This window comes from Eptatretus burgeri, chromosome 13 (assembly GCF_056783735.1).
Source record: "Eptatretus burgeri isolate ZD-2024b chromosome 13, Ebu_testis_v1, whole genome shotgun sequence".
NCBI classification, from domain to species: domain Eukaryota; kingdom Metazoa; phylum Chordata; class Myxini; order Myxiniformes; family Myxinidae; genus Eptatretus; species Eptatretus burgeri.
In genome coordinates, this window is record NC_140973.1 from 78,102,797 (window position 1) to 78,115,296 (window position 12,500).

Here is a 12,500-nt window from a genome sequence, read left to right on the forward strand (position 1 = left end):
ACGAGTACGGGCTACAGGATCTACTGCTGCAGTCATCACGAGCGCGGGATCTAGTACCGGAGTCCCAGCTGCGCTGGATTAACGGAACCTCCTGGTCCTGGTGCTCCGGTGGACGCGAATTGAAGACCCATCGCGATGGGCTGCCCGCGGGGTGTGTGCAAACGTTTGTGAACCCCAGGGTGAGTGAATGAGTCGGTAATAAACGAGTTGTACGAACTTTCCGTATTAAGAGTGTTTTAAAGCCCGTCATGTGGAGGTGTCGATGTAAAGGGCGTGGGGTGCGGGGCTTGTCCTCCTTCCTCCAAACTTGAGAATCAGACCTCCAGATGGAACTGTTTGTTTCGGGACTGATTTCAGTTTTGCTTGGGTTGTTCATTTGTCCATATTTTATTTACCCGCAAGAGCTCGAGTACGGGAGAAAAGGAACGATTGATTGATTTACTTACTTACTTGGTCTCAGGATCATGGAGGAGCTTGTACATGTATCACAAAGACCTTGGGAGACCTTCGTGTACTTTACATTAATTTCAAGAGCATTAGTAGACGATGGACGCATGAACACAGAATGTGGGATTTACACTTTAAGACCCACCCAGCAACATGAGCTCCGTGCTCAGATGGGAACACCAAACATGGGAGCCTGACGAGTGACGAAGAGAGAGCTCTAGAAAGACTTCTCTTATTAAACACGTTGGAGGACGATGGACTAGTTCCCACGGTTTGTGGGCGGTGTGAAAGGTTGACCCACGGTTTGTGGGCGGTGTGAAAGGTTGACCCACGGTTTGTGGGCGCTGTGAATGGTTGACCCACGGTTTGTGGGCAGTGTGAATGGTTGACCCACGGTTTGTGGGCGCTGTGAATGGTTGACCCACGGTTTGTGGGCGCTGTGAATGGTTGACCCACAGTTAGTGGGCGCTGTGAATGGTTGACCCATGGTTTGTGGGCGGTGTGAATGGTTGACCCACGGTTTGTGGGCGCTGTGAATGGTTGACCCACGGTTTGTGGGCGCTGTGAATGGTTGACCCACGGTTTGTGGGCGCTGTGAATGGTTGACCCACGGTTTGTGGGCGCTGTGAATGGTTGACCCACGGTTTGTGGGTGGTGTGAATGGTTGACCCACTGTTAGTGGGCGGTGTGAATGGTTGACCCACAGTTAGTGGGCGGTGTGAATGGTTGACCCACGGTTTGTGGGCGGTGTGAATGGTTGACCCACGGTTTGTGGGCGGTGTGAATGGTTGACCCACGGTTTGTGGGCGGTGTGAATGGTTGACCCACGGTTTGTGGGCGGTGTGAATGGTTGACCCACTGTTAGTGGGCTGTGTGAATGGTTGACCCACGGTTAGTGGGCGGTGTGAATGGTTGACCCGTTAAAGTCAGGCGAATATGGTAGATCTGCTGTGGAGTTTGTCAATTCATTTTATTGCATTTCATTTTGTATGCAGCATGTACACATAGCCACTACCTGCTAGTTTGCATCATTACTGGGCTGTGCCACTGGTGCAGTGCCCCCTCCCCCGTAGGTTAGAGCAGGAATTTGGAATTGGCGGGGGCGATAGCTGTCCTCCTCTTGTTGAAGGATACCGTGGGCTATTTAACATCCATGGCAGATGGGACCCCCAGTTTAACGTCCATCCGAGGAAGGCACACACGTTTATGAATCGCCCTACCTGTGAAACATCAGGATGGCAGTTTATAGCTGGATCGAGTTTCTCGACCAGGCTATGTGCAACTCACAGGCAAGTGTGAGTCGATCAATATGGTTGACCTGTTTAAGGCAGGTGAATGTGATGCATCTTTTGGAGGTGGTGGATATAGTTCTTCTTCGTACCAATGCAACACAACGCTGTGGGGTGGCATCATTGGCTGAGGGCCACGGCGGTGCCACTGATGCAGTGCCCTCTACTGATTAGGGAAGGAATTTTTAATTTGTTTGGTGTGCCGGCGATAGTTCGCCTGCTCTTCGCGAAGGACACCGTGAGATATTTACCATCCACCAACTATCAAATGCCGGCAGACGTTTTACCCAGTTTAACATCCATCCGAGGAACAGCTCACACATTGTGGAATCACTCTGCCTGTGAAACACACGGATGACGGTTTATAGTTCGGTCGGGATTCAAACCTAGACGAGACAGCTTCGAGGTGAGTGTGTTGACTTATTAAAGGAGGGTGAATATGGTTGGCCTGTTGGAGGAGGATGAATGTGGTTGGCTTGTTAGAGGAGGGTGAATATGGTTGGCTTGTTAGAGGAGGGTAAATATGGTTGGCTTGTTGGAGGAAGGTGAATATGGTTGGCTTGTTAGAGGAAGGTGAATATGGTTGGCTTGTTGGAGGAGGATGAATGTGGTTGGCTTGTTAGAGGAGGGTGAATATGGTTGGCTTGTTGGAGGAGGATGAATGTGGTTGGCTTGTTAGAGGAGGGTGAATATGGTTGGCTTGTTGGAGGAGGATGAATGTGGTTGGCTTGTTAGAGGAGGGTGAATATGGTTGGCTTGTTGGAGGAAGGTGAATATGGTTGGCTTGTTAGAGGAGGGTAAATATGGTTGGCTTGTTGGAGGAAGGTGAATATGGTTGGCTTGTTAGAGGAGGGTAAATATGGTTGGCTTGTTGGAGGAAGGTGAATATGGTTGATCTGATAGTAATTGATTCAAAGAATTGGCAACTTTGCAATTTTTATGATTCCAAGTGTATTTTTGTTGTAGAATGAGAGAGAAAAGCTTTGACTTGCTGCTTTGCTGTCCGGTCCAGCTTGTGACAATGTATAATTAGCATCAGGACAGGATGTAGAGTCAGTTCTACAGAGCGTGGAGATGGTTCCCTGCTCTGTGCGGAGCATCGTATTCATAAAGGCTCAAAATTAATCCTCGTTTAGACCAGGTCCCTTTCACTTGAACTGGTTTAGTTAAGATGGTGACCTTCCAACAGGTAGTCCTGACAGGATGGTGCAGTCGTAGCTCATTTACCTTGAAACTGTCTACTCTGGGTTTGATTTCTGACCCGACTATGCACGCTCGGATTGGCGACTTCCAGGCTGGGCATTCCATCAGAGTGCACCTCCATTGGATGAACCTTGAGCTGGTTTCCCATCTTCTCGCATGGGCGGACATTAAATATCACACGATTTTTCATTAAGAGTACGCAGGTTATCTCCACCACCACTTTGACCAAATTACAAATTCTTGCCAAAATCATCTCCAGTCAAAGGTCAGGTCGAGCCAGCCTGGTCGTGAAAGACTTCACCAGAGTCCATGCTTTATGAGCCGCCCACCCGGTTTACTATTGGACAAGGTGTAGTAAGAACTGTCATGTTCATAGACATAAAGGAGTTCCTTCAATGAAACTCAACCACTCGATTTGATCAGAGCGTCAGCACACGATGGCCTCCTCTTCTCGAGAGAGACAATGGGATCTTCTACTTCTCCCCAACTAAACACGACGAGGACAGCCGGCTTTACGTTCCCATTCCAGCGTGGTCCATTGTGCAGCGCCCCCTGTTGACATTTCATCACAACCTCGTTTATTTAGTCAAATGTTATGCCATCTCAGGACAATGTAAATGACCAACTGAACCCTATTGTTCTATGTGAATGAAAATGATAGTAATGCAGGTCGGTGTAAGTATTCAAAACCTCACGCATTCACTGCGCTCCTTCGAGCAAAGGGCAGACCATGTGTGTCAATTCCTTCCATTGTCGACTCAAACCGACAAACTTGGCAATGAATTTGAAAAGTCATTGTGGTGAAACCACCCTGAGGATGCTCATCATGGCACGACACAGGATCAAGTTTAGGTTCTAAGGTTTGGAGCTGCGCCTCGTTGCGCTGATTTGTTGAGTAACGACTCGGTAAGAAAGCTGCAGTTCCCGTCATGTGGATCTTAAAAACGGTCTCAATGAGCCACGGCGTGCCATGGCTGGGTGTGCAGCCTGCACTAGCAACGCCTGATGAACGACACTGGGCAAGCTAAGCGTGGTGGGTGTGAAACGGGCCAGTACGGATTGGGAGGATATGTGGGGAGTAAGGGGTGATTAGGGGGGAGGGTGTCAGTAGTAGGATGTACCTGAAGAGCAGGGGTCATATTAGGAGGATATGTGGGTATAAGTTGGGTCAGTAGGAGGATGTGTTTGGAGAGGGGGGGCATATTAGGAAGATCTGCAGGGAGATACAGATCAGTGGGAGGATCTGTGGGGAGTCGGGGGGGGGGCCCAGTCGGAGGATGTGTCTGGAGTGGGTGGGTCATATTTGGAGGATCTGTGGGTATAAGTTGGGTCAGTAGGAGGATGTGTTTGGAGAGGGGGGGTCATATTAGGAAGATCTGCAGGGAGATACAGATCAGTGGGAGGATCTGTGGGGAGTCGGGGGGGCAGTCGGAGGATGTGTCTGGAGTGGGTGGGTCATATTTGGAGGATCTGTGGGTATAAGGGGCATCACTAGGAGGATGTGTCTGGAGATGGGGGGTCATATTAGGAAGATCTGCAGGGAGATACAGGTCAGTGGGAGGATCTGTGGGGAGTCAAGGGGGGGCCCAGTCGGAGGATGTGTCTGGAGTGGGTGGGTCATATTTGGAGGATTTGTGGGTATAAGTAGGGTCAGTAGGAGGATGTGTCTGTAGAAAGGGGGAGGGGGGTCATATAAGATTAATTTGAAGGATCTGTGGGGAGGTGCAAGTCAGTAGGATAATCTGTTCAGGAAAAGTAAGTGGTTGTTTTTTTTTGAAATTGCAATGAAGGTGAAACACTTGTTCCGTCGTTCACCTGTGGCAGAGAATGGAGATGTAAATTGTTACAGCAACACTAGTCAGGCAGGTTGTAACGGGTTTAGATTTTAATGATAAAAGAATATTTTTTAATATTCAGTTCAAGTTGTATTTTTTTTTTTTTTTACTTTGGTTGTAAGCATTGTCTCTACCATTGTTCAACACTGTCAAACCAAACCGAGCCTTTATTGGGTGCCAATATAACAGGTTTTTTCAAGTAAAAGTTGAAAAAGGATTTCCATTAGAAAGCAAAGGTCTCCTCCGGTTTGATAGGCCTCAACCCTGTCCCTGTGGGGAGTTTCACTGTTCATCACTAACTCCATTTGTCACTGTCCATGTCCTGCACTTGCACGTCGAAACCTCCAGGACCACGTTTGTCTGTGACTTCCCTCCACTCCCACCTCTTGTTTATCTGTATGTTGAACCGTCGTCCTAACAGTGACGACTCCATCTACATCTCTCTGTCAGACAACATGGACCAACTTTTAACCACTCATCCGAACGCTCTCTTCCTCATATGTGGCGATTTCATTTGTCACTATCCAACTTGGCTGGGTGTGGGTACCTCTCTCTCACCAGCCATGGAACTTCAGCAAAGGACTTTTGTGACTCCACGGGAATGATCAATCTGTGAACTTTCTGACCGGAATTTCTGCCAATGGAAGATCCTCCCTTCTGCAATGCTGACAAGGCCAGCTGGCAAATGATCTGGCCGGGGGATGTCCCCTGGAACTTTTCTGAAATTAGCATTCCTGAAACGCAGCTTATTGCATTTTCCGGAATCCTGGGAACCATTCCATATGCCATTGGACTGGACCACGAAGATGGTGGATTGTTACTTTTAATTCCAATAAGAGACTAGAAGGGCACCCAGGAGAGTGCACACCTCCACCAGGCTGAGCAGTTTGTGTTTTGTATCCCACTGAGAGTCTGGATTCCACATCCAGACGTGAAACAAAATCGAATCGGCTTGTTCTTGTAACCTACCCAACCCGTCCACCAAGTTTTGGCCGAATCCGTCCATAACCTTTTGAGATATCATGCTATATAATCGGTTTCGGCCCGATCGCTCAACGGTGAGGAAACGCTTAAAAATTCTTGGCCACAGCCCACCAGGCTTGGGATCCCAGGGTTGTGAGTTCAAATCCCGCTCGGCTGTTGAATTAATACCAGGTGGGGTTGACTCTGCCTGTCATCCTTCCAAGGTCGGCAAATTGAGTACCAGATTGTTGGGATGATTGAGCCATTCGAGTATCCTGTGTTGGAGTGGTGACCCATCCAGTATTGTGCCCAATAGCCCAGGAGGCTACTTCGGCAGCACCGACGCTCTGCACAGAGTATGGTACGATGATGGCGATGAGCATTATTGTGAGCTCCAGCAATTCAGGGAGTCGTGGACATTGGACTCAGATGGAATTTATGAACGAGCAGTGGAGGAGCTGGACAACCAGGTGAACCAGACAACAGCCACACTCCGAGATGGCAAGTAGTGTAACCTGGTGTACACGGAGCCTCCAAGAAGACCAGACCACTTGATATTCACGGTTCAGGCAGTAATTTATTGTTTGTTCGGTGGTGCCTGCGATAACTCGCCTCCCCTTCATGAAAGACACCATGTGATATATATTTTTTTAAGATCAGAGGAAAGGGACACACATTGATGAATTACCCTGCATGCCAAACACCAGGATGGTCGTTTATTGCCGGGCCGAGATTCAAACCCAGACGAGACACCTTGGAGGGAAAATGCGCATCCATATCAGCTGCCCTGCCACTCCAAAAGGAGGATACAAATGTAGAACGAAGGAGGAAGAGAAGAGTCAAAAATGAGAAGCAGAAATTGATGGTGGACGCTTTCCAAGTTTCCAAGACAAACCTATAGACTTCCCACTGCGATTCCCCACCAATCATCCCATATTGTTGTTGGGTTAGTCCCTGGTAAAATGGCACGTTAATTGCTCCTTAAACCCATCAATTACTCTGTGAGTAGTGGACCATTCCGCAAAGATTACATCATGCCTCGAAATCCTCTTCCAGTGTTTGGATTATCTTCTGCAGCAGCTGAAGTTGCACGAAGAACTAACTTCTCACGCATATATTTCTTGCCGGATGAAGACATTGGGGGACGGAATTTAACTTTCTTGGATCTGAAGCCTGTGGTTGTCACTTAACAGGTAACTTATCTGGCTGTTAACTTGATTAATCCATTTGTACTAACACTGTGCTTGCTCATTGAACATCCACATCCTCGTATGCCTATTGGCAAGTTCTCTGTTGTCCTGGTACCGGAGCATGACCCTGTCTTGGCAAAGATGCTCAATACAAGTCGAAGGGATAGCCGGCTTATGGCCACTGAGAGTGCTGTCTGCCACAACCCTCCCAAAGCAGCAATGTTTGGTCAAGTAAAGTGGTCCATTAAATCTTTGGTGTGTGTGTGTGTGTGTGTGTGTGTGTGTGTGTGTGTGTGTGTGTGTGTGTGTGTGTGTGTGTGTGTGTGTGTGTGTGTGTGTGTGTGTGTGTGTGTGTGTGTGTGTGTGTGTTTTGCATCAGTTGTCAGGGGCATCGAAAAATGAGCTAATGAACCTCTTGCCCTGTCTTTGACCATTTCCTTTGCTCGTCTGTTTTACCTCTTGGCCTCTCTACACTAACCCACTCTCTTCCTTTACATGGTTGTATTTACATTTCTTACCCCTTTGCGTCACCTACCTTGCTTCCGATATACACCCCCTTCCCCTTCCCCTCCACCCCTTCACCCTTATGCCAAGTTGGCAATGAATAAATAACAAGTGCAAGGTTGTGGCCCAACTTTGCCTCTGTGTATCACACACGATGACGATCCCACAAAGCAGCGCTACCTTCGCTGCTTCGTCTTTCTACCAACGTCGCAACTGCTGCTCGATGGAATGAAAAAAGACTTACAATCTCGTTCCTTCATCCCGAGCCAAGACTCGCACAGTAATGAGGGCCAGACCGAGGGCCTCCGTGATCCATGCTCGATGTTGGCCTCGTGGAGAATGCGCAGATTAGACAATATCGGAGAGAAAAGGTCGTCGCTCTGCAGCACCGCACGCTTCCTGCCCATTCTGCGGCCTATTTGGCCCGGGTCCTCACTTGCGTTCCCATCGGGTCTTCTGTACTCGGATTACCCGAAAAAAAAGAACATTCAGTTCTGGGAGCGCATTCATGTGGGAAGCCTGAATGGTCTCGCGTGCTGTTTCATCCCCAATTTCCCCCATTAGCGTGTTATTCGTGACCGAGACGGACCGTTTGTGCGTATTTGTGACTCCCACGTGCCATGTGTTTGAGTATCTTGTGCCCTCTGTGAGCCTGGCATCGCATCCTGTGTGGCCTGGAATATTTGGCATTAAAGGATTTCCTTCCACCATTGGGAACCTTTCAAAACTAGCTGGGTTTGACGTAACATTGAGAAAGAGCGTAACACAGAAAAGGGCAAGTGAGTTGTGAAACCATGACAACAGAAGATGAAGCACCACCCTCAAACCAGCAATCACTCGATCTGGAACCTTTTCATGTAGACAAGGCATTAGTGGTGTCGAGCTTCCTTGTAGTATACATTGTATCACGCGACTGTTCATTGTCCTTCACGTGAGATGACGTAACGGAGCGTCAACAGACGGACCAGGTGAGCCATTCATGGGTTGAGATGCAAAACAGTTCCTCTTCATGTTTAATTTTATTTTATTGTTTTTTTTTTTTTTCTTGAGTGCAATGTTGAGGCTCATGTAAGAGTGAGAACGCTGAACGGATCAGGATGTGAGGTACAGAGACAGAAGAACAACAACAGGGTTGAAGGATAAATAGAGGAACACTTGGACAAGCCAGGGATGGGTCATTGGGGGGGAGTAGGGTAGACAAGATGGATACAGAAGGAAACTCAGAAAAAAACTGGAAATTTAGAAGGAGATGGACTGGAGTGAGGGGTGGCGGTGTGTTGGTGGGTATAAATCACAGTTTTCATTTAGGGATGACTTGAGATGATGGTGAACAGCTGTCTTGAAGACCTGGAGAGAGGGATGAGATTGAAGAGGGTGTGGAAGATGATTCCACAGGCAGGGGAAAAAAAGAGGAACGGATGAGTGGAGGTAAGCAGTGATCCTGAATTTTGAGAGTTTCACTGGAAGGGGTTTGATGGTGGACCACATGTGCCCTGTATAAACCTATGGAGCATAGGTGGGGGCTGAGAGTACGGAAAGATCAGAGGGTGCAAGACCAGATAGAATGCGAAGGAAGACAGAGACCACCGATCTGTCTGCGATGGTGAAGTGATAGGCCTATAGACTCTGCTTCATTGTGGGAGATTCCATTGATCTTGAAGGCCTTGGTTTCCACGTCAACCTGAACAAGACGTGAAGCAGGAGAGCCAGCCCGGAGGGGAAAGCAGTCCTCCCTTATGCTGCAGATAAATAAAGGCCTTGTCGGTGGATAGGAGTTCAGGTGTACGACAGAGGTTGCCCAGTCAGTGTCTTGCTTTGGAGGCCAACTTTGAAATGTGGTTTGCCCATCAAAGATCATGGATGATAGTGAGACCCAGGAGTCTGATTTATTGAACCTCCTCAAGAGGATTGTTAAGAAAGTAGGTTTGGGGGGGGGGGGAGATTGGGGATTGCTAGCCGGTCCTTTCGGGGTGAGATGATGATAATTTTCGGTTTCTCTTGATTTATTCAAACCTCCCTACAATGGCATGACTCCAGACAAGCTAATCATACATGATTACATTGATCAGATATGTCTGAAAATCCCCCAAACACAGTGCGTGTGCTTTCTCTGATTATGTCCAGTTCCACCCATTCCTTCTCTTTATTACCCATCTTCAGATACAAACACAACATCCATGCAATTCATAGATTTAAGACTTTCTTTCGTCGTTGAGTTCAACCCAAAACTGGAACTGGAAGACGACTTTACTAACAAATGTACTGACCGTTTTGATGGTCAGAACTGGGACCAGGTGTGTGTTCCATTACCTATCGCTTGCCAAGCCATCCGGTTCTTATCAACAGTGTTCGTTGGAGGGCTTGCTTGGGTGCTAAAGGCACTTGGCGAGTGCCCTACAAGCTGATTTGTGAACACACCCCAGGCCTGAGTGATCAAATGGGGCAAAATTGGAAATGACTGTGTAACAAGGAGCTTCATATTACATCCCTGTATGTCAAGCATTTTCATTGATACCTGTTGTATCACACATTTGTTGGAATCGCATCAATACATCAACATTGTGGACCTGTTTGTGACCGTTTACAGGAACTGCCTTGAGCCTGAGACCGATCGCTGCCTTCCCACTCATTCAGAGAGACTCTCTCACTACACGAGTCTCCTTTGGCATCTATCCCAAAGTGTGCCCAAGAGCCCATGGCTTGGTCGGCTGGCCTTGCGCTGCTCTATCTCACGGCTTTTCTGGGACCCACTACAGGACAACAGTTTGGTGAGTTTAAACATGGGTTTGGTGAGTTTAGATGTCGGTTTGGTGGGTTTAGACATGAGTTTGGTGAGTTTAGACATGGTTTTAGTGAGCTTAGACATTAGTTTGGTGAGTTTTGACATGGGTTTGGTAGGTTTGGTGAGTTTAGACATGAGTTTGGTGGGTTTGGTGAGTTGAGACACGGATTTGGTGGGTTTAGACATGAGTTTGGTAGGTTTGGTGAGTTTAGACATGAGTTTGGTAGGTTTGGTGAGTTTAGACATGGGTTTGGTGGGTTTAGACATGGGTTTGGTAGGTTTGTTGAGTTTAGACATGGGTTTGGTGAGTTGAGACATGGATTTGGTGGGTTTATACATGAGTTTGGTAGGTTTGGTGAGTTTAGACATGAGTTTGGTAGGTTTGGTGAGTTTAGACATGGGTTTGGTGAGTTGAGACACGGATTTGGTGGGTTTAGACATGAGTTTGGTAGGTTTGGTGAGTTTAGACATGAGTTTGGTAGGTTTGGTGAGTTTAGACATTTTTTTGGTGAGTTGAGACACGGATTTGGTGGGTTTAGACATGGGTTTGGTGAGTTGAGACATGGATTTGGTGGGTTTATACATGAGTTTGGTAGGTTTGGTGAGTTTAGACATGAGTTCGGTAGGTTTGGTGAGTTTAGACATGGGTTTGGTGAGTTGAGACACGGATTTGGTGGGTTTAGACATGAGTTTGGTAGGTTTGGTGAGTTTAGACATGAGTTTGGTAGGTTTGGTGAGTTTAGACATTTTTTTGGTGAGTTGAGACACGGATTTGGTGGGTTTAGACATGGGTTTGGTGAGTTAAGACATGGATTTGGTGGGTTTATACATGAGTTTGGTAGGTTTGGTGAGTTTAGACATGAGTTTGGTAGGTTTGGTGAGTTTAGACATGGGTTTGGTGAGTTGAGACACGGATTTGGTGGGTTTAGACATGAGTTTGGTAGGTTTGGTGGGTTTAGACATGGGTTTGGTGGGTTTAGACATGGGTTTGGTAGGTTTGGTCATGCATTGAAGTAATTCTTCTCACTATAATATTGTTTCCTCAACTATGGTCCCAGCCAAAAGGTGTGTGTGTGTGTGTGTGTGTGTGTGTGTGTGTGTGTGTGTGTGTGTGTGTGTGTGTGTGTGTGTGTGTGTTCACCCATACATGTGTTTGCACATTGTGTGTGTGTGTGTGTGTGTGTGTGATCATTACCTCCACCAACCAAAAGTGAAGGAGGTTATGTTTTCACCCCCTTTCTGTTTGCTTGTTTGTCTGCCTGTGTACAAGATAGCTCAAAAAGTTGTGGACGGATTCGGATAAAACTTGGTGGACAGGTTGGGTGTGTGAATATAACAAATTGATTAGATGTTGGTGAATGTTGGTGAATCAGGATCTGGATTCGAGAATTGTTTAATTTTTAAAGTGATTCTTCATCATTGAGAGATAGGGCCAAAAACGATATAGTACTGGAGAGCATGATACACTCCATAGCTAAAAGTATGCGGACACCCCTTCTAATTAGTGGATTCAGCTATTTCAGTCACACCCATTGCTGACAGGTGTATAAAATCAAGCACATAGCCATACAATCTCCATAGACAAACATTGGCAGTAGAATGGGCCGCACTGAAGAACTCAGTGATTTCAACGTGGCGCAGTCATCGGATGACACTTTTCGAACAAGTCAGTTCATCAAATTTCTGCCCTGCTCGAGCTGCCCTGGTCAACTTTAAGTGCTGTTGTTGTGAAGTGGAAACGTCTAGGAGCAACAACAGCTCAGCCACGGAGTGGTAGGCCACACAAGTTCACAGAACGAGACCACCGAGTGTTGAAACGTGTAGCATGAAAAAATCGTCTGTTGTTTGTTGCAACGCTCACTATCAAGTTCCAAACTGATTCTAGAAGCGACTTCAGCGCAAGCACTCTTTGCCGAGAGCTTCATGAAATGGGTTTCCATGGCCGAGCAGCCGCACACAAGCCTAATATCACCATGCACAATGCCAAGTGTCAGCTGGAGTGGTGTAAAGCTCACCGCCATTGGACTGGAGCAGTGGAAACACGTTGTCTAGAGTGATGAATCACGCTTCACCATCTGGCAGTCCGATGGACGAATCTGGGTTTGGCGGATGCCACGAGAACACTGCCTGTCTGAATGCAGTGACAACTGTAAAGGTTGGTGGAGGATGAATAATGGTCTGGGGCTATTTTTCATGGTTCGGGCTCGGCCCCTTAAGGCCCAGTCACACCTTGACGTTTTAGCCAGCAATGGCAACGTATCAAAATGTATGTAAAACGCTGGCTTAC

At 47.4% G+C, this 12,500-nt stretch overlaps 1 protein-coding gene across 4 annotated transcripts in view; it reads left to right on the forward strand.

Moving 5' to 3' along the window:
* The window catches only part of COL7A1 (collagen type VII alpha 1 chain), a 287,085-nt gene that overhangs the window by 203 nt on the left and 274,382 nt on the right, over window positions 1-12,500 (forward strand). For all 4 annotated transcript variants that reach the window (XM_085853235.1, XM_085853234.1, XM_085853238.1 and 1 more), the window contains exons 1-2: window positions 1-179; window positions 10,019-10,199. The exon at window positions 1-179 is cut by the window's left edge and continues 203 nt beyond it. In XM_085853235.1, the coding sequence (XP_085709361.1) occupies window positions 10,127-10,199 (73 nt within the window). In that variant the 5' untranslated portion in view covers window positions 1-179; window positions 10,019-10,126. The remainder of the gene's footprint in view (window positions 180-10,018; window positions 10,200-12,500) is intronic.